The sequence below is a fragment of the Dreissena polymorpha genome, chromosome 9, assembly GCF_020536995.1.
Source record: "Dreissena polymorpha isolate Duluth1 chromosome 9, UMN_Dpol_1.0, whole genome shotgun sequence".
Classification (NCBI taxonomy): domain Eukaryota; kingdom Metazoa; phylum Mollusca; class Bivalvia; order Myida; family Dreissenidae; genus Dreissena; species Dreissena polymorpha.
This window is the reverse complement of record NC_068363.1, coordinates 64,314,241-64,335,793: the sequence shown is the minus strand read 5'-3', so window position 1 is coordinate 64,335,793 and position 21,553 is coordinate 64,314,241. Positions and strand designations below refer to the sequence as shown.

The window sequence follows — 21,553 nt, the reverse complement described above, 5'->3', positions numbered from 1 at the left end:
GCATTCTTATCTGTTTAAGTCACTTAAAGAAAATGACATTTAAATGCTCATTTAGTCGACTGCATGGTAAAAATAGGTAAGGAATGGGTTTAAACTACGGAATATTACAGATCATTTAGTGTCATATCGCTTTATAGTGATCAATCACACAGCCCAAAACTATAAAAGTGACGTATAACGGACTGTCAAACAGGTTCCTGTAATGCCAGGTGGTCCGGAATAAGTTGCGCTTTGTAATATCTTATATTTGACATGTTACAACTTGTATATAATGTTTTATACTTTATATAAATACAACGCTATCACACGCATACGTACAATGCTATAATAAGTGGACAAGTGCGTGTAAAAGAATAAAAAAGACGTCCTAAAGAGATTTATTTTGAACATAATGACATTTAAAGCGTTTCGTTAAACAACGCTTTTTTAGTTAACGAAATTAAAGAATGTTAGTAATCAAATACATAAATATCGATACCTAATGTATGAACATAAACAATTTTGGTAAAGAATGTGTAAACTGGATGTTGTGTCAGTTTAATGTAATTTCTAATCGCTATCAGTACAATTTATACATATTGAATATATACTGTGCATAATATGTTTGAATAATAGAATAAACATATGTAACACACAAGAAAAAAGTTCGTTTTGTTTACACTTCTTCGTTGATATTGCGACTAGCCTAACATATTGTCCACTATGTTTTCATGCTAAAAATGGCACCCTCACTTCCGGAAAAGACTCGTGTGCTATTTGTATGGTAAACATTTTGAGTTCCATGCAAGTTAATTACTGTAAACCAGCATTCGAGTGAGACGTTTTGGTAAAAGGTGTGATACAACTACACGTTTCAATAAACACTTTAAATTCACGATTTAATGCTATATTTAGTCTTATAAATGTTGTGTTGAACATAGATTTACAATGAGCCTACGAAAACATCAATACTTAATAGGTATACATCAAAAAGAAACGGCCAGTTTTCATAAGCTTTCGGTCTTTCCAGTGGTTCGAATTATACAGTTAATAGTTCCAATGAATTAATTACGAAACTAACATAATAAGAACAATGTGTGTTCACATGCGTGATTTGGGTGATCTGATTAAAGTAAATGGTAAATTGCGGAAGGTTTTGGAATTTTTATTGTCTTGAAATTATATCTTATTACTGTGAAGTACAAAACTGTATATTTATTTAAATGCTATATCTTTTGCAAATCCATACAACAAATGATTCATTGAGTGCTAACAAACTTAAATATAATCACATAAGATAATGATTCGTAAGTAATGGAATGCATATTTCAAAGAGCCGAGTCTATGGTGTATAATCGGTCTCAACCGTACACTTTCCAAATAATGTCAATGTTTAACACTTCAGCATACAAATATATCGATAAATAACTTTATTACAATTCAGAAGGCAACCTTTATGGAAGAAATAATAACAACTATTTAAACAATTTTCAAGTTACCATTTTACTTCATTGATATAGTTGGTCAACAAGGTAATACCATCCAAACAATTTATCTTGTGAACAACGTTTATGCAGAATAGTGTCTTTAATTGTGTATTTATATTTATTTTAAACGGTTTGCTTTTCACTGTCTCTCTGTTAAGATATTTAAAATGGCAAATATATTTAGTCGGTTGTTCTTAAAATTCGTGATTTTACAATATCGTGACGTGAACATAGTCTTTAAAAAATAGAAAAATCATAATCCATCAATGAGCACAACCGATAAATAAGTTTTATATATCTATATAAAAACGAGTCAATATTGAAATAAGATTTTTCAAGACATTATCGAACTTGCATTAAAAATCATCGTTCTATCCTCGTGGCCGCCATGAAATGTGATAACAAGATACTTTTGTTTGCCTCGATGCCATAAGAAGAAATGGTAAATTCTTGTTTCATGAATAAACAGCTTATTTTATATGAGAATAGAGTAAACCTAATTATTAATAGGATCAAATGTATATTAATATGCTATAAACGTCGAAGATGTAAACAGCTACTTAACGTGCATATACGCCACACAACTATCAGTATTGCAGGAATGTACATAGAACACCATTTATTGTTTATGAAAATAGCTGGCAGAAATTCGTTTTTGAAAACGTGTCCAAGTACACACACACAATTCAATGACTGGCATGTTTGTATACTACCGATATCTGAAGCCGGGTCCTAACCCGCATACGAATCATAGGCTTCATTTCGATATCGTAATATCTTCAGCACGATCGGGCAGAAATTCAGGGTTGTGAAGATTTCATTGGAATTGAGGAATTGAGTTGTATGCCATCGTGTATTATGCATTCCGTTTAGCACGAGGCACTGTGATTTGCTTGTTTGTTATTCCACGGGTTGTGTTGTAGACGTCAAAGCCAAGACCGAAATAAACGCTGTCAGTTGGAAATCGTGTTTAATGCGGTGCTGACGCTATAATCACATTCACGATCTCAGTCCAACTATTTCGCTCTAAAGGGTTATTTTACCTTCATTTCACATGAAGAAATGTTTAAACATCGGCAAATAACACAAGCAAATAAACGCGAATATCGGCTGCCTAATATTTGAAGTAGATGACTTCTGCCCATTTGACACTTGTCCGTCACGATATGTACCTGGAAAGATACACACAGAACTGCTAAAACAGCGTCGTGTTCACATTATATAATGCACTACAATTAAACATTAGGACTTTCAGGACACGTAACTGTTCGTGCATTTATTTTTCCTTTATATATCGATACACAAAATTGTAATATGCATGCCTAAACTGATTGAAACGGGAACATTCTATGGATTGATAATTATGCTCATTTTTTGTCAAGTTTGGCATTGCCGTATTTATTTGCTTAATTTATTATGGGTATTAATTTAATTTACCTCGCTTTTTATTGGAAGTCTCCGCTGAAATTAAAATGTGAAGCATTAATCTCACGATTATAATCTTGTCAATCGCATACATGAAGGCATGTAGGCTTATACAGTTTGAAAATTTAAAACACTTTTATGAAAGTACAAAGTAAAGGGTCAAACACTTTTGATCAACAGGCTATACTAGTTGGACATGCGAATGAAATCAAAAAAGTCTACTTTGTCTTTATTGTATTCATTATTTAATTATATGTATGTTGTCATCACTTAACAATAGCATATTATCATATGAAACTCTTTACATTTGTCAAACATATTACAGCACTTAATAAGTATTTAAATACAATTAAAACATATTTAGCGTATATTGTATACATGATTAAAAAAAAACTCAACAACAATATGTCCTTACCGTTTAAAACGTGGACTTTCGTATTAGCAATTTGCATATTGGACGACCTACAAACATACACACCACTGTCTCCCATGGTTGCTGTATCTATGCTCAAAATACTAGAAAACGTCCTATGAACAATTGATAAATGTTTTAACAATTTTACGCCCCTTCGTTTTTCCGACGTCACTTTTTCGCCGTTTCGGAACCAATCTATCTCATCCGGGGTATAGTGCTGCCCCGTGACATTGCAGTGTAACGCGACTGGTTCGCCACGTTCAACGTACTGTTCTTCGCTGATTGAAATCTCCGTGGCCTCTGTTATTGAATCTGAAATTATACAAAGCCTGAACATACTCTTAACATATTAACGGATAAAATTGAGGAATGGGGATGGGATACGAGACATTGAAAATCCGTTATGTTTTTTTATATAATTACACACATACAATGTTATAGATATAATTCTTTTTAAATTTATTTAGCGGACAATTTGTTCTACTTATATTATCAATTACCTCGACCGTGATGTTACTGATCTCAAAAGCAATTCTAAACCAGGCCTATATGTAAATGCCCCCTTTAAAATGTACAATATTGAGCGGATCGTGTTTCCCGTTTAAGAAAAAAATGATCTTGGTCATGATTCAACTGTTTTCCTATGGAAGCCCATTTACAATCAACATTTAATAAAAATACATTGTACCTTCATTCAAAATCAAATTATTGTGCACACACCTAGTTTGGTGTTCCTGCAAGCTTGGTTTATAATAAATTTTATGTTTGGTCAAAGCTAACTATATTTATTAAAAGGTAACTGCCTGTTTGCAGTTGACACCCTCACCCAACGGGCTCCGAAAAATTGTGCTTTAAGTGTTCATTTGGGAATAGCGCTGTTAAAAGTCCAAAAGAACTTACGGAAATGTGTTATCGTAATTTCCCATTGGAATACAAATTAACATGATGAATATATATATATTAAGATTATAATCGGAGATTTTACAAAACAACGAACACATTTTTTGCAAAACATATTTTTATACACATTGTTATATGCAATAATTTTTTGTTATTTGCAATGTGTTTATCAAATTTTATACATACCCACAGCGATAAAAAAATAATGGTGCATCGTGGAAAAAATGAATATCTTAAACATATGCACAACGTAGTCTTAAATGATTTAATTAAAATAGAGACAAACGGAATGTATAACACAAACACAATTTGAATAACGTAAAAGACATCAAATTCAAAAAATTGAACCAACCAATCACAGTGAGAGAGATCATTCGGCGTATATTTCTATTGGTTGATGCCACCTGGCACACATACACGCCCTCGTCTTCCGGTTTCACATTTTTAATCATTAGATCCCATTGATTCTTGAAGTCAACGTGACCAATCTGTATCCGGTCGTCTGCAACAACGGTCATTGTACCGGATGTCAATGGGAAAGAATGTTCCTGGCGCCTCCAAACAACCTTGACAATAAGTACGTAGTGTTACACAATTATTTGGTAAATATAAGTATGCACGCTTTTATAAAAAAATATTTTGATGAAGTTTACAATTTACCTTTCAATTATTTGTTTTAGTTTCAAATAAATATAGCTTGATAACATTGGCGGAATTTTGTGTATAAACGTTTACATAAATATATCAAAATAAAATTGTATCCCATTTTCACCGCGACATTGACGGTATAACACGTTGTGAAATATACTTGCTTGTATTCAACACTGTGGAATATACCTGTCGCGTGCACGGACTACTTTTTAAATGACGTCATGCGATATGCGCTAAAATTAGGTCGATATTGTTTGGTTCATTGATCGAATTTTAAGGTCACCCATTAGAAGAAAATGTGCATATTTTGCAGAAAAACATATATGTGACATATTCACCAAAAGAAATGTTGAAATAAAATCTGAAATTACACGATTTTTGTTTGGTTATTTTTTTATTTATAACAAAGTCGACAAAACTTAAGCTTCAAAATTATACGACCTTCAACCTTTAAATCTAGTCATATGACATAATTTTTCGTCATCCGTATAATGAATCAGCTGATTGATGGCGTCATAAAATGACATACTTATTGCGTCATTTTCCCCATTTTTTTTGACGATTTATTATAAACGCGACTTATTTCACATGTTTTCTACATGTACTGTATGTCGTCATATCTGAATTGTCAATTGATCACATTTTCCTTAGTTTGTGTAATGTGCATTGTTTATAACCAAAGCATATACTTTTGACATTTAACTTAAATATTAAGAATGTACAACAAGCCATACACATATCGCACAGTTCATGAATAATCTGCTATGTTTGCTTTCCTATTTAATTCACGTTAGGCATAGAGCTGTGTAAAGTATAAGATGGTAAAAATAGCACCACACTGGAATTTGGAACGTCCCATTTTGTACACGGGTATTTTCTACTCATTTATCTGTTGTGTACTGGAATGTTTTCCATTCTTTGTGTATTTATATATTAAATTATTTTCTCGTACAATAAGGGCATTTACCATAGATAAATAAAACAGTGTGCAAGTTTAAACATAATTATGTTTGTATGCAGAAATCTGCAAATGCAACCGAGTTTACCAACGGCTATTATTATATAAACTGCTCCGGTTCATTTGAACAGCAGTAATGTAGAGTACATGACGTAGCGTGTGACGAAGAAGAAAGTTTATCGTGTTCATAAACTCATTTGAGTAAAGTGATAGAATGGCATAAGGGTCTTTATTTAACTATGCTAAAATAATATTAATTATTAAAGGCCCTAGATGCAAAATCGTCAATTATTGAGTTAAATGGATTATTACAGTTCGTTGCCCTGTTCCGACGGGATTTTGACATCGACAGGCCAAATTGTATCAAAACATTCAATGATAAAGAATGTTTATGCTGGGATAGGTCGACCAATTACTTGCCTAAATTATCACAAAAGATTAACCTGAAGTTCGAAATAGTTTTTCTCAGATTTATAAATATTTACATCGCACTTTGTTGCCCTGTTCCGGTGCCTCTTTTCAGTTCCGACGGTTCACCGTTATTTTTTACTAACCCGTAAAAATCACTAAAAGAGGTAAATTAGGGGAATGCAAAACGTCTTAATATGCTGCAGAAATAATATTTGGACAACTATTGGGAAATAGGCACCATGTTTAGGTACGAAATTGAAGATAGCGTTATGAAAGGCTATCACCAATTCAAAATAAGGCCTCCAATGCATACCGAGTTAAATGTGGACTTGGAATATACAAATCTACATGATGAAAATGCAGCATTAGTGTGGATTCCACCTATTGAGGACTTTCCTCCAGAAATGAGACAGAATGTAACAGACCAAAGTCGTTTCTTAATATTGTGTGACATTGCAGGATTGCCCATAGGCCGTGTGCCAAGAGGACTAGCTGGTGCATTCAGAAATATCATAGAATTGGAGGGTAAAATCACTGCTTTAGCCACTGGAGAGCCCTGCCCTAGCTTTGCGCCCTGGCCAGCCCCGGAAGCAACAGGTGGGGGTGTGGTCATTCCATGTGACTACATCATAACCTGTGCAGATAATGATTTTAAAATCATCTCTGATGCCATAGATAGTATGCCCGAGAAGGAGGCAATGAAGATACAAGAGATGTAAAAAAATGACGCAAAACAAAAGTACATTTGTACATATAATTATGTGCATTGTCCTTCAATAATAAAACATATGAACCATTACTATGACTTTATGTTGGTTTTTTTATCGTTATTACAATTATTACATGTAGCTACATAATACAAAGTAGGCTCATTTCTGATACAAGCACTCCAGCTGAAAATTTAACACAACTATGGACACACATTTACAATATCTTAAGCATACAAGACTTGGTGTATATTGTACAATGTCACCGTAAACTATTCCAACAAAGTTACAACAGTGCATATTTTATTTTATTGACAAACAAATGGCAAAATAATTATACTCCTTCAGAGGTTAAAGCAGTCTTATCATAGTCATGGTCTTCGGGAATACAAGAAACATGGATCCAACTGTCGCATATATCACATTGAACCCAACCATCTGGATCCTCTGAAACTTTCTGACAAATCATGGTTCCTATCTGCTCTTGTTAAAGGAATACCTCTTCCTACATCTTCTATGGCCTCTTTCACTCTAATCAATATACCAGGTGATTCTCTGTATCCCCTCTTATATGTCAAAGTTATTTTTGTAGCTTTTTTACTGTGCTGGGCTCAAATGTTGAGCTAGCTTCCGGGAACTGTATTTACTATTACGTGGTGTCCTGCAGTCTGACCCACTGTTATAAAGCCTAATTTGTCCCAAGTTCATGTTGAAGAAAAAGAGAATACATTAAATAAAAGAGAAACAGAAAATGATTGAAAAAGCATGGTGATATCGGATGTCAATGCCTGCTTACAGTCAATACTTAGTGTTTGGGCCATAGGAGTCTATATCAACATGTATACCGCCATGTGTTGGAAATATTTCAATAATCTCTTTCATATCAAAATATGGACAGACAGACAGACGAACATAAATAGGTTACTGAAATGTAACCGGAGTCTGAGCATCTGACAATACAACAAAAACTAGTTAAAAAATTATCAAAAACTGTAAAATTGCAGGAATTTGCTCATTGTCCCTGAGGAGCCTCACCACTCAATGTTACGTCAAATCCATCGGAACTGGCCAAAAGTTATCCATTTATTTTTGTTATAATTTCATTCAGATAACAGATATTGATTTACATCATATTTTTAACATATGTTGTCTGTACCTGTGCAATAACTTCTGCACTATAAAATATGCCCTGCCATGCCCAAGAAAAATTTGACATGAAACTCATTATTCAAAACGTCATTTGTCCGATTTTCAACCAAGTAAAAAAATTAACCTGCCATAAAGTATTTGGGATTTTGTTACCTAAGATAAAGATTTCATCAATCATGTACTGCTTGTTCAACAATGGCACGTGTGCGTGTAAAACGAAACAACTTTCGCTTTGTGGCCGCCGCTATTTACTGAAAGTACATTCGGATTCCATCGGAACCGGTGAAACGTCGGAACAGGGCAACGAACTGTAGATGGATTTTAAAGAATAATTAAAGGTAAGATACTAGTTCTTACGTGTTTTGATTTTTGTGTGTACTTTTGTCGTTCCCTGTTCTCGGGGAAATGATTTTTACATGGGCGCCATTGATGTATCGGATCACACACGGCATACCCATAACATTATATAAAAAACACGTTCTGCGCGTCCTTAAATTCGTCGTCCGAAGTCGGAAAACGTATTGCCCTGTATATTTTGTCAAATAAAGTGTCAGTCGCTGTTATTGTCTGTTTACTCGTCAAAATTGTCAAGGTCTTCGATAGCTAAAGAAACTTCAGCGTACAGTTTATTTAGTATTTAGTACGATGGTGTACATGTATGTTGACATCGACAGCATTTTGTCAGAAGCAATCGCCGCGATATTGGATTTTGATCATTTTCTTTCGAAAATAAAATGAATTATAGTAAAGTAAAATCTTTTCGCGGTCGTAATGTGTTAAAATTCGCATACTGCGTAAAATTGAATGTAGGCATACCAGTATGGTGATATTTTTACTTGTTTTACAGTTTATGTGTGAATTTTTTAAAGACTATTTTGCGTACCAGAACAAATATGTATATATCTACGCATGGTTACATTTGTTAGATTTTAAGCGCTTTTATGACTGAATTAAAATTATTGTTAAGGTTATTAGATCTATTTATGTTATATGTCACGTTGAAAAAAATCAAATGGGATAAATAGAATACTAGGATTAGCGTTGAATACAGAGAAGTTTATGTTGCTCGGCTCGAACACCGAAAGGCTCGCGCTTCCGGAATTTTAAACCTCGCAACATAAACTTCTCTGTATTCAACGCTAACCTAGTATTCTCTATATAATGATGGTTATTAAAAAGAGATGCAACTAGAAAAATACAGTTATGTGTAGCTCTGCCACATAAAACACAATCAGACTAAATGTTTTCAAGTCAATGCTTTAGGAATACGAACTGAAATCGACATTGAAAGACCACTCTAATATAAATACAATAAGACTCAAGTATAAAGCTCGGTTCCGATTTTCAGTTCGGAGACATTTATTTTCCAGCTCAAACGAATTGCATGCTTAGCTTTCAACAAACATCGATGTTTGCTGACAGGCTGTGATATCTTTAAAACTCGGTAAAGGGTGCGCAATAGTTCTGCAGTTAATTCATTAAAGGTATGATATACTTTGTAATCGCCGGTGTTGGTATGCGATTATGATATATGATATATATATTAAACAAATTATTATCTGTTTAGCTGAAATGTATCCAATATATTAGCACATAATGAACATAATTTAGGTGACCGTTTAGGGCAATGCATGCCTAAATAAGAGGCATCCATAATTCAAACCCAAACGCACAGTTTAACCATCAAATATTAAATTTCATAGAAAATAGTAAGTGTTTTTTCAACCGCTATAAAGAACCAAAACATGTAACTATAAATAGTCCTTAACGTAGCCTCCTAAAACATGTTTCCTGATGTTTAGTCCATCCTAATGTATGCAAAGGACATATAATTTTCAAGAACCATTCTTTTGATGAAGAAAAAGTTTGCTATATAGTTTATATACTTTTTGATAATTTGAACATAAACGCTAATTAATAATATCAAACTACTCGAACCAAACGATTATCGACAATAAATTATACTTTCTTGTTTTAAATTTGCGTTTTTAGAAATAGAATTGTTAAAGCGCCAAACGGCAATACTTTATATTAAAGTTCATAAATAGAGAGGTAGTTTCAAACCGTTTTGGTTCCGAGGTTGTAAACGCTGCATCTCAGTACTGCCATCTCCCCGCGCCGGAAAGTTACATTTAAGGGACTCGGCAGGAATTCGGGAGCCGGCGTTTCTGGTCTGACGTTGAAACCGGAAGCTGAAAAAAAGGTCGACGATAAAGGACCGTATGCACAAAAAACACATAAGGACAAATAATTCGCAACTATTATATTAGATAAATTTTCGATTTGTGTTGTAAGCAACTCTGTTTTATTGTTGCACAATATGGAATAACATTCAATCTTTACCCTGAATAAAATCCCGAATTAATTAATTGTGCAGAGTAAAGAACATAAATACTTGTCCCTTTTTGTCTAAGTGCATTACGTTTGTTTTATGCGAAATGTTAGTTCAATCCAAATCCTCATGTACAGCAAATCTCTATGAATGGACATTTACCGTAAATAAGATTGAAATAAACTAGAAATATGATATGTAACAGCAAACTTTAAGTATATTCCGGCATAGCAAAATATGTTTTCATTCTCTGGGTATTGATGTTTGTTTGAAATTTGCAGATCAAAGCATAATTGTTCAGTTATGTCAGTATCAGAAGAATATTGAAATAATAATGTTGTAACTGCAACTAAAATACTAAATGAAACCAGCGTTTACTGTTGCTTGTTTTTTACATATTATATATTGCCAATAATTTAAAAAACAATGTTTGCAATCGCTATTACTTGTGTATTTTCGATATTTTCAATACTTCAAACGAGTTTAATACTGATGTCACTATTTGTTGGTTTAGTATTTGAATGCGTGTGATTTAAAGATACAGCATAGTTGAAAACCATAACAAAATATAAAAACATGCAAGTCATTCAAATATTTCAACGGGGCATGCCATAAGAACTTAATGAACAAAAACAGAATACCAATCATAATAAAATTAAAAACCTATCAATTATATTTTTTAATGTTTACAACAAATGTGATATTCTTATAAGGATTATTTGGCTTCAATTATTCATCACAAATAGCTAATTTGAGACAGAATCAGTTCATAATTGAATTGTATTTATGCATACAATAACTATATTTATGAACACACTGATAACACGCTAATGAGAGGACATATTATGCTAAGCCATCTTGTCTCGAAAGTTCACCACGATGTAACCGTTCGTTATTTATAACCAGCAAATGACGTTAACACCGCATCATTCAGAAAAAGCGTGATGGTATCACAAACTACGTTATTTTTGCTGAGAAACAGTACATACATCTCGACGGATAAACTACGTATGTTAAACACTTTGTTGGAATGCCAGCTGATGGCATCAATAAAAAGAAGTATGTTACGAATAGCAATTTTATGCATTGGTCACACAAAGTAGTTTTGTATAAAACAATGATAGGATGTTGTTTCGTTGACGTAACAGAATGCACAAGATTTATCAAAAACTGCCTTAAAGTAGTTTTAATATCAAGGAAAATCAGTTGATTACTAAAGGGTTCCTTTTTTGTGATTATAGCCCGTGTTAACAGTGATATAAACGCGGGCAATTTGGGCTTTAAAGCCATATTTCAAAGCCTCTATAAGGCTCAAAATCGACGAAAATTTCGTAAAGAATTTCGAAAAAAATGTTAACACCTAATCATTTTTCCATATAGCAAGAGCCACAATTTCAACGCTGGGTGTAGTATGATTACATATATTTTTGCAGATACAAAATGCTCGTTTTATTTATTTGTGACACGATAAATTCCATTTTAATTTTCCGCGAATATATCTATTCATACGACACAAGAACACTAAAATGGTACCAATACAAAACAATAATAAAAACGAGCATTTTGTATCTACAAACATCTATTTTACCAGACCACATCTGGCGTTGAAATTTCGGCAATTGCCATAAGGAACAATGATTTTTAATTGTTTAGCTTTATTTTACGAAATATTGTACGAAGCTTTCGTTGATTTTGAGTAATGTTACTTTAAACTCTGTGAATAAAAATTATACATAATGCGCGTTAGATAGTTGTTGTATTGTTCAATTAATGTTTGTCCGAAACAGATTTTTGCATGATATGCTCTTTGTAATGCGTTGTATTTCGTTTGTTTTAAAGGAATATTTTTTCAGATTGTAACAAAAATTTGCATTTACTTTTGAACATTGTAATTCTGCCAATGTGTGAACAGATATTGTTAACACCTTAAACTAACCAAAAGGCAATGCTCAATGTTGCTTCAAGCAATACTATTTTCTGTAATATCTTCTGCTGCGCAAATACGTAGTTGGTACGGTTTAAGGCAAATACCATCTTATAGTTGTTTGTAGAGTGACGCGAACACTAATTATTTTCGATTTAACTGACCATAATTTTTTTTACGCGTGATTATTCCTGTCATTGACTGCTACTAGATTGCCAACACGCCAAAGGCCTACTTTTGAAGAAATCACATTGTATCTGAGTCTAGGTATAAGAATAGATTGCTAACTCTTGCGGATTGTTTTGCCAAGTTACAGAGGCTATCACTTTAAAAAGGTGCATACTTGCCTGCTTACAGAGAATATTTATTCTTTTTTTTAATATCATAACTTTTCATTTGGTTATCCGATTTTTTGGATCGTAAAACTGATAACTTACATTCGGGTATGCACACGATAAACCACGTGCAGAAACAAATATTCGATTTTAATGAAACGAGTAAAATAATATTCCATATCAACTTATAAGAACATCATAAAAAATATAGTTTTCTCATTCGATGAACTTAATATTTCATATATTGTGTCTACACAATACTTGCGCCAAATCCCTCTTGGTTTATATCTAATTAATCAGAACTCAAAATGGTGTTCATTGACTGATAAAAACCGGAAAATTCACAATGATTTTCTAATTATGATAATAATTTTTTTATGACCAATGTGCAGTTTTCATGTGAAAAATGATTGTGCCATATATGCTGATACTTGTTTTCGGTAAAACGATGACCCAAACCGTTATACTATCACAAAACTGTTTGTCTTACAGAATATTTTCACTCCAACAAGTCACACAGTTATCATAGAATTTCTGAACATTTTGAGCAAGCAAGAATCTGCGATAAATGATAAGATTTTTTTTAATAGACGTCTGGATAATGCATCGAAATATTTATTGCTAATACAGGATACGTCTAGGATCAAATCCGAAAGAAAATGTATGTGTTTTTTTCCGAAGGCAGATGAATATTAATGATTAATGGATGCTTTTCGAGAAGTCACGGGTTGCGCTTTCGCCACAAATATGCAAACGCTCGATTTTACCGTTAAATTAAGATTAATGAAACTAAAAATACTTTCTTGTAAACACAATAACTGTTTAAATATTTTTTACTAGTTCTTGCACTCATATATAGGGACGATAATGCCATATTGAATAGTTCTTCTTGCGTATGCAATTGATCGTCGGCAAAACATAATTACACTCTTCTTAGGCATGTTGAGTTGTGTTTTGCGAAAAAGTATCTTATCAAATATGACTAGCACACTCTTGCTTAGGGCCAATCAGTCTGCTAATGAGACCCCGCCAGTTTGCGGGGCTTTATAGCAAATAGCTGAGCTCCAGACCAGAATAAGCGAGTGCTCTGGTATTGAGCTATGCTGGCCGCAGGGCGCGGCTCAATACATATTTTCTAAGGTATCGATCCTTGTTTACCGTTCGCATCTATCACACATGAAATTTGTGATATGATCAAAACAACCATTGCCTGCAAATGTAAGATTCTGCATTATCGACGTAGTTTAAGTTAGAAAAATCAAAATGTGTGTCAAAGTTACGGTTTTTCTTTTAATATTCAATGTTATCACTTTTTACGTAACCCATTTCACATCTTTGCCAGTGTTCATTTATGACATACAGCTACCAATATTGAAGTTGTTTATCGAACAGTTCCAAATTCGAAATCTGGTACAATTGTGAACAAATTCTGAATGTCAGCAAAATATCCAAAAAACGTGTTTTTATAAAAGCAATATTGTCAAAAACAATAAACATCTTCACATATTCACCCGAATGCTATCTGAATCAATTAACAGCAGATGAAGCGCAGCATTGTAAATATAATAGAGACGATATTCATAACAAATGCATGACCTCAAAAAGGTGACCCCTGGGGAGTAAGTAACTGCTATGTTTTTGACAGCAAAACTGTGAACCAGATACACATGACGTTCAGACCTACAGTAAACGTTCACTGGTATTGTGAAACTGTTTATTAAGATTCGGTTTAATGCCAGTAATAAAAACTCGTCGTTTTATCAACCTGGCTCGATATTGTTTATATCTGAATAGGAATGCTACTGTGGAGCCATGTGCATCGACTGACTTTTATCATTGATTGTTCTCACTTCAGTGGGGACCATTAAACTGTCTCATATAACAGAGATACTTTAAAAAAGGGCACTTATGTTGTGTCAAATCAACGACTTTTATAACAGATAGTTTATACTACATCAATAAACTCGTTTTAACACCAAAACAGCTGCAAATGATTTATAACGGTTAGTGAACTGTAATTTAATGGATCAAACGAATAATTACATTTTGGATTGAAAAACGAACGATGGATAAAGTGATCGTTTTGGGTAAAAAATATGCTGTTAAGGGGTTATTTTGCCATTATATGTTATGAAAACAAATAGGTCAGATCGTGTGCATTCTTAATATCAAAGCAAGGACAATGTAACTTACCTGGAAACTCAGAAACTACGAGTGCCGCGTTCATAAGCAAGACCGCCGCAATCTCCAACAATGTGACTGTACACGTCATGATCTTTGCTCTTGTTGTGTATACAATATGGTTATATCCAGTGTAATTGTTTGTTTTGTCGCATTAATATCAAACGCATTTACAATAAAAATGTTTTTAGCATCGATTTTATTAAAATTATAATTTTTATTAGTTTTTATGAGTTTTCATTTAGTTTAAGCAATCGTACAATTTAACACTCAAGTTATAAGAATATAAAATACTTGCGACTAGACTATTGCAAAATATATCAAAAACGCTAGCCGAAAAAATTTTCGCTTTTTCGAAATAAAATACTTCTCCATTCATACTGAGTTTAAGTCTTTCATAAATATTTATCTTTCCATCAGCAATCTCCTTCAAGTCTTCTATTCGTTTGAAATATGTGGTCATATTTCAGAACATATTTCAGAACATGAATCAATGTTAGAGCTAGACATTGACTCCGCTTTCCTATCACAAAGTACACCATCATCAGAATAAAAATGATCGATCTCTTTGATCGAAATTATTTCAAAGTTGGAGCGGGGCTAATACAATAATTTCCATAAACCTTGCATTTCGTCGATGGACGAAGTTCTTCAACTTTAATTCCATTCAATTGTCTTTTGGACTGTTTATCCATAAACTTTCATAACTTAAGCAACAACACCGGTCAATGTTTCGTACCTTGATAATCAAATTATTTGCCGCGGTGATATCCGATCGCGTCGATATATAATCTTCTTTATTTCCATAATAATGCATCAATTTACAAAGGCATTAGGCGTTTGCCAATAACACCTCACCGAAAGCACATAAGTTGGTTTTAAAAACTTGTATGAAAGCTTCCCTGATCCGCCATAAATCAAATATTCACGTCATTTTACATCAAACAATTTACCGCCCGTGTTATCATAATAAGCTCATGTTATTCCTGTTATACGGACATGTTAATAATGAATTTAAATTTTCGGAGACAAGGTTATAGCATATTACACACATTTGTTTTCAATAAAGCTCGTTCACTGTTTGCTTTAAAGCGATGTTATAACTCACCGGTATCTTAAAACATAGTTTCATCAATGCGGCCAATGATTAAACCGTCACTACATTGTTCAACTGAACGCTCCAATACAAACTGATGCTTACCGGCGAACAATCCCGCTTCATATGCTTTGTTGATTATTGGTTATCATAGTAACAGGGCGTCCTAGCCACCTCAAATAGTGCCCACTGCACTGCAACAAAACTAAAGAACGGAGCTAATAGAATGTAAAGAGGTGACGCGAAGTACATTCAAAATCTTATTTATTACTAATTTACCATCTGTTTGTTCCCGATTCAAAGATACATTTGGAAAATTTAAGACTGTACACGAAAATAATACCATTAACAATACGATGTATTAATTGTTTTTAATAACCTAAATTAAAGAAAGATAAATAATGTTATCCCGTTGGTTGATGTTAAAGTTGAAGATGGTGATGATGATGGTGAAATAATGTTGATGTCAAGATGAGGAGGAAGAACAAATGATGATGACGATGATGATGATGATGATGATGATAATAATGATGATGATGATGATGATGATGATGATGATGATGATGATGATGATGATGATGATGATGATGATGATGATGATGATGATGTTTCAGGTGGGTATTGGTCATATAATGTACATATGTGGGTATGTATATATCTAAAATATGCAAAATAAATGTCATATTTAACATAGCATGATATTTTTCCTCAAAACTGCGTCAAGCCTTAATAAGGGGAAAAATATTCGCTCGGTACACAAGTCCTAGGAATGTCTTGGATTTGTTTGTTTTGGTTTTTAAGGAGCTGTTGTTTAAACCGTATAGACAGTCTATTAAGTATGCGCCTCTGTTTTCCTCAAAAGTTTGCATGTATGCACTTAATTAAGTATTTAGAGACATACTTTGTCTCCCAGTCTATCCTGGGGGACATATTGTTTTTGCCCTGTCTGTTTGTTGGTTTGTGTTTTGGTTTGTTGGTTTGTTGCGTCAAACTTTAACATTGGGCATAACTTTGCAATATTAAAGATAGCAACTTGATATTTGGCATGCATGTATATATCATGGAGCTGCACATTTTGAGTGGTGAAAGGTCAAGTTTATCCTTCAAGGTCAAATGTCAAATATATGGGGGGACATAGTGTTTCACAAACACATCTTATTATAAATGGAAAACACAAATTTACTAAAAAGTGTGTAAGTGTACATTTTCTTTCGAAATTGTACTATGAATATTCTTTGAAATTATAGTAAAACCACACTGAAAATCACAAGCATTATATAGTTAGAAAGCGGGTGTTGTTTTTTTTCTTAATAATAAATTGTAAAGTGTGGAAAACATCAGTAAATACCTATTGACGTGTTGTTATTGTATCATATTAGTTAAGGTTGTTTCCATCTGTGGTCACGTGCGATATTGTGTGCATTCCCAACAGTAATGCAAAATGTATGCAGAAACCGTTAATATGATATTCCAATTATATTAAATCACCGATGCAATTGCTAAATGATGGCCTAAAACAACTATACCTGTTTATATCTTGTTTTGTTTTTTTATTTAAATATTAAGTATATCTATGCAAAGATCTTTAAATCAATCTTAATTTAAAGATAGTTGATATCTATTTGTATATAACACGTGCATGACAAGTTTGTTTGTAGTATTTCTTTCGCGCTCTAAATAACGACATAAATTGTTTTCTTCTAAGGTGTTGCTGCACTATTTTATCCTGGTATCATGTATGTGGTTGTTAGTGGAAGGTGTCCTACAGTATTTCCGGTTCGTTATGGTGCTGCGCACCTACATTCCAAATTTTATGATGAAGTCCATGATACCTGCATGGGGTAAGCAAATTTATATCTTTGAGTGAGGTATAAGTTAATTGAGCTGGTACATTTATCCGGTTGTAAATTATAATGCCTAGTTCGTGTCGATGGTAATTGACTTGAGCAATTTAACCTTGGATAGCCGCCTCTTAAATTTACTGTCTCTACATATGATCCCCGTTTTGCTGAATTAACTTCCGATTCGTCACCCCTAAGTTAATTTTGATTTACCCCCCAGACTAGTTGTCATATCTTAGTTAATTACGAGTTTTTTTTGTGCCAAGAATTGTGCTTAGATTAACTTATAGTCCTGATTGCATTCTTTGCAGGCATTCCACTCATTCCGGTTATCGTGATCCTGGTTGTTGATTATGATATGTATTACGGCGGGAAAGGATAGTAAGCTACCTAGTGTTTATATGAAATGTTAACATATAAGCCGTGCTATGTGTAAGAGGGCTTAAAGCATGTCCGCACAGGCTAATCATGGACGACACTTTCCGTTTCTTCTTACAAAAAATCAAGTTTATGCGGAAATTGTCGTCCCTGATTAGCTTGTTCGGACTGCATAAAGCCCCTTTACACAGAGCACTGTAAAAAGGGGGTTTAATGCATGAGCGTAAAGTGCCGTCCCAGATTAGCCTGTGGAGCCCAAACAGGCTAATCAGAGACGACATTTTCCGCCTTTACTGGATTTTTGCTAAGAAGAAATTCTTAATAGACGACAAAAGTGTCATTCGTGAAGAGCCTTTGCGAGCTGCACAGGCTAATCTTGAACGACACATTACGCATATGCATTAAAACCCCTTTTCACAGAGCACGGCCCATATGAATATAACAGGCGGCATTAAGTCCGTGCGTTCGTGTGAACCATTGTTTTTCCTTTGTCCGTAATACGCTGGTCATGAAATGACTCACAAACTACCTAAGCTAAGTTGAGTTACTAGGATACAAAAATTGACTGTGTTTTTTACTCTAAATAATTAACTAAAAGTGTTTTTCTTTACCCCAATAAGGCTTAGATTGATAACTCGGTTTGTAAATTGAAAACTATGTAGGGCGTACGGACGCTATATCAGTGGCGTTTTTCGTGTGATCGCAACTGTTTCTAAGATCAATTACCAATATCACGAACCTGCTATTACAAAAAAAGTACTCAAACAAGATATATGAAATCTGGGGCTAGTTTTTCTTTGAAAAAGCTATTTTCCTTAAAAATGCAATCGCATTTAGTGTACCGTTTCGACATCATTGCACCTGTGGTGGGGTATACTCTGTTTGGGACAGCCTCTCGTTGCCTTTTAAATACAATTTAATTTCCCTATTGCGATGGATACACTGTCTGTGGAAGGTTCGTGCTTATGAAATACAGGAAGATGCATACACCAAACAAATTGAACATTGGCAATCCTGACTTGATACGCAACGTGACTTATTTAGAGTAATACGATAGTTTGAATAAACTAGTCAATGAATGATTTGTGATACACTATTATAGTGTTCTTATATTATCTTGGTACTGTTTCAGTTGTTGGCTGTCTCGAGATCCGATGATTTATGGCTTCATTATACCGCCGGCCGTCATCATACTCGCTAACATTATCGTCTTTACAATGGTGATGTGTAACCTTTCCCGCCGGAAGAACAAACATATGTCGTCTAGCCAGTCGGAAAGAAAGACGGCCTTTCTGCATTTCCAGGCTGCCGTGTCCATTGTTTTCATTTTAGGAGAGTATCTTTCCTTTTCCTTATTTATATTTTTTTTCGTTATTTTTTCTAGTTAAAATAATCCAGTTTGGATTGGTTATTGGTATAAAAAGTGTGAATCATTTGCAATTACGTTAACGTAACTGATAGAGTCCATAAAGGCTAGATAGCGTAGTGGAAAAAGTCCGTAGTGAATATTGATCTTTATCGATCCCAACTCTTGATTTCTCCTTTGAGAGTATGCCTTGATATACTTAATCTATCAAGTATATTGACTCGAGCTCGTCTCAGACAGCCTAAAGCATCGGATTAAATTGACATCAATAGGCTTAAAATAAAACACAATTTCTTAACATATACTTATTCATACGAAATCACAGTTTTATGTAGTCAATTATAGTCAATTAATGGATCCAATTCGGGGTTTTCACGCTACTGTAAAGACTACTACCTAGCTATTTGTTAAGGAATAATCCGTATGCGTCTAAATTCAAAAACATTCAAAAACTTAATAACGTGCTATGTTGACATTTATTTAATTATGTTTCGTCATGTATCGTTATTTTATTGATATAAAAGGCATCTAAACCTAATATAGAAAAATAAAGGGTCAGCATGTGACTAGGCATAGCCAATGAGAATTGAGCATTATGATCTAGGTAAGATACAAATATAACTATAATGGAACTCAAAACTCCCCATTTTCTCATGTAACTGTGGTGTGCGTCAGGGAGAAAATTTATCGCCCGTCCTCTTTTCCCTTTTCCTAAATGATCTTGGGAATTACTAAGAATCTAAAGGCCACCATGGTTTAGAACTTACAAATCCAGAAAACGATATTGCTACTTTTCTCAAAATAATTGTACTATTATATGCAGACGACACAGTCTTAATTGCTAAAAATGCCCAAATACTACAAAACTGTCTGAAAGACTTCGCTGATTACTGTAAAACATGGAAGTTAAATATAAATAAGGATAAAATAAAAGTAATGATATTCGGATCAAGGCAAAATAGAAACTTCTCTTTTAAAATAGACAATACGTCTCTAGAAATTGTTAACTCATACAAATATCTAGGTGTTTTTTAGCAAAATCTGGTAGCTTCTCACTGCAAAGATACATCTTGCACAACAAGCAAGGAAAGCAATGCACCTACTCTATTCAAGAATTAATAACCTTAATTTACCAATAGATCTGATATTAAAACTTTTTGATAACACTATCCTGCCAATATTAACATATTCAGCAGAGGTTTGGGGCTATGAAAGCATTGATTTAAGAGAGAAAATACACAATGAATTTCTGAGAAAAATTTTCAATCTAAGAAAAAGCACCCCACTATATATGATATACGCAGAATTCGGAAGATACCCCATAGAACTCACTATAAAATGCAGAATGATTGCATATTGGAATAGATTAATAACTGGGAACACGGATAAATTAGCATATCTCATATATAAATACATGTTAAACCTTCCTAACTTTGAATCTAAATGGATAAATTACGTAAAAAACATCATCACACAAACTGGCAGAAATGACATCTGGCTAAATCAAGATCAAATCCAAAATAAAAAAATATAAAGTACACTATAGACCGTTCCATAATTTAGTCATTACATAATTATCTTCCCTGAATTCTCTCCGCGTCCGCCATTACACTGCTGCTTAACAATCGGTAACATATATAAGAGAGCACTGATTATCAACGGATGAATTTCTTTCTAAATTCTAAGGCCGTCATAACATGGTCTTGGTTGTCTTGGAAAACTAACACATTGACACATTAAAAAAAGCATTTAATTAATTTAAATGCAATATTTTTCATTTGATTATTTGCATCAATCTTTAAATCGTGTATGCCTTTGCATTCCAGTGTTGAATTGCCCCTTTGTTCTGCATAATCCGATTATCTCGTTTTGATCAGATATTGTCCAGACTTAACTAACCACATGGTGTTATAAACCACACTGGGTGGCGGATGACAGTCTGGTCATTAAACACAATTGATGATGCCACCATGTCTCATCTTCCTGGTAGTATTAAGCAGTCATTTGGTAAGATAATT

General features: G+C 33.6%; 1 protein-coding gene across 1 annotated transcript; it reads right to left on the bottom strand.

Moving 5' to 3' along the window:
- Nucleotides 1-1,468: 1,468 nt before the first annotated feature.
- LOC127844042 (leucine-rich repeats and immunoglobulin-like domains protein 2) lies at nucleotides 1,469-15,787 on the bottom strand. Its single transcript, XM_052373998.1, has 6 exons — nucleotides 14,867-15,787; nucleotides 10,147-10,274; nucleotides 4,559-4,772; nucleotides 3,307-3,618; nucleotides 2,904-2,927; nucleotides 1,469-2,638 (listed from the first exon to the last, which is right to left on the bottom strand). Exons 1-6 carry the CDS (start codon nucleotides 14,943-14,945, stop codon nucleotides 2,517-2,519), a joined length of 879 nt encoding a protein of 292 aa, XP_052229958.1. The 5' UTR covers nucleotides 14,946-15,787; the 3' UTR covers nucleotides 1,469-2,516.
- Nucleotides 15,788-21,553: the final 5,766 nt, after the last annotated feature.

Bases quoted from the DNA above. Each gene is read 5' to 3' on its own strand.
- LOC127844042 (XM_052373998.1), bottom strand. From the start codon at position 14,945: ATGACGTGTACAGTCACATTGTTGGAGATTGCGGCGGTCTTGCTTATG. The intron at 10,275-14,866 runs GTAAGTTACATT...CCTTTTTTTCAG, and splicing joins CGTAGTTTCTGAGTTTCCAG to CTTCCGGTTTCAACGTCAGA. The intron at 3,619-4,558 runs GTTGGTTCAATT...GTATAATTTCAG, and splicing joins GATCTCTCTCACTGTGATTG to ATTCAATAACAGAGGCCACG.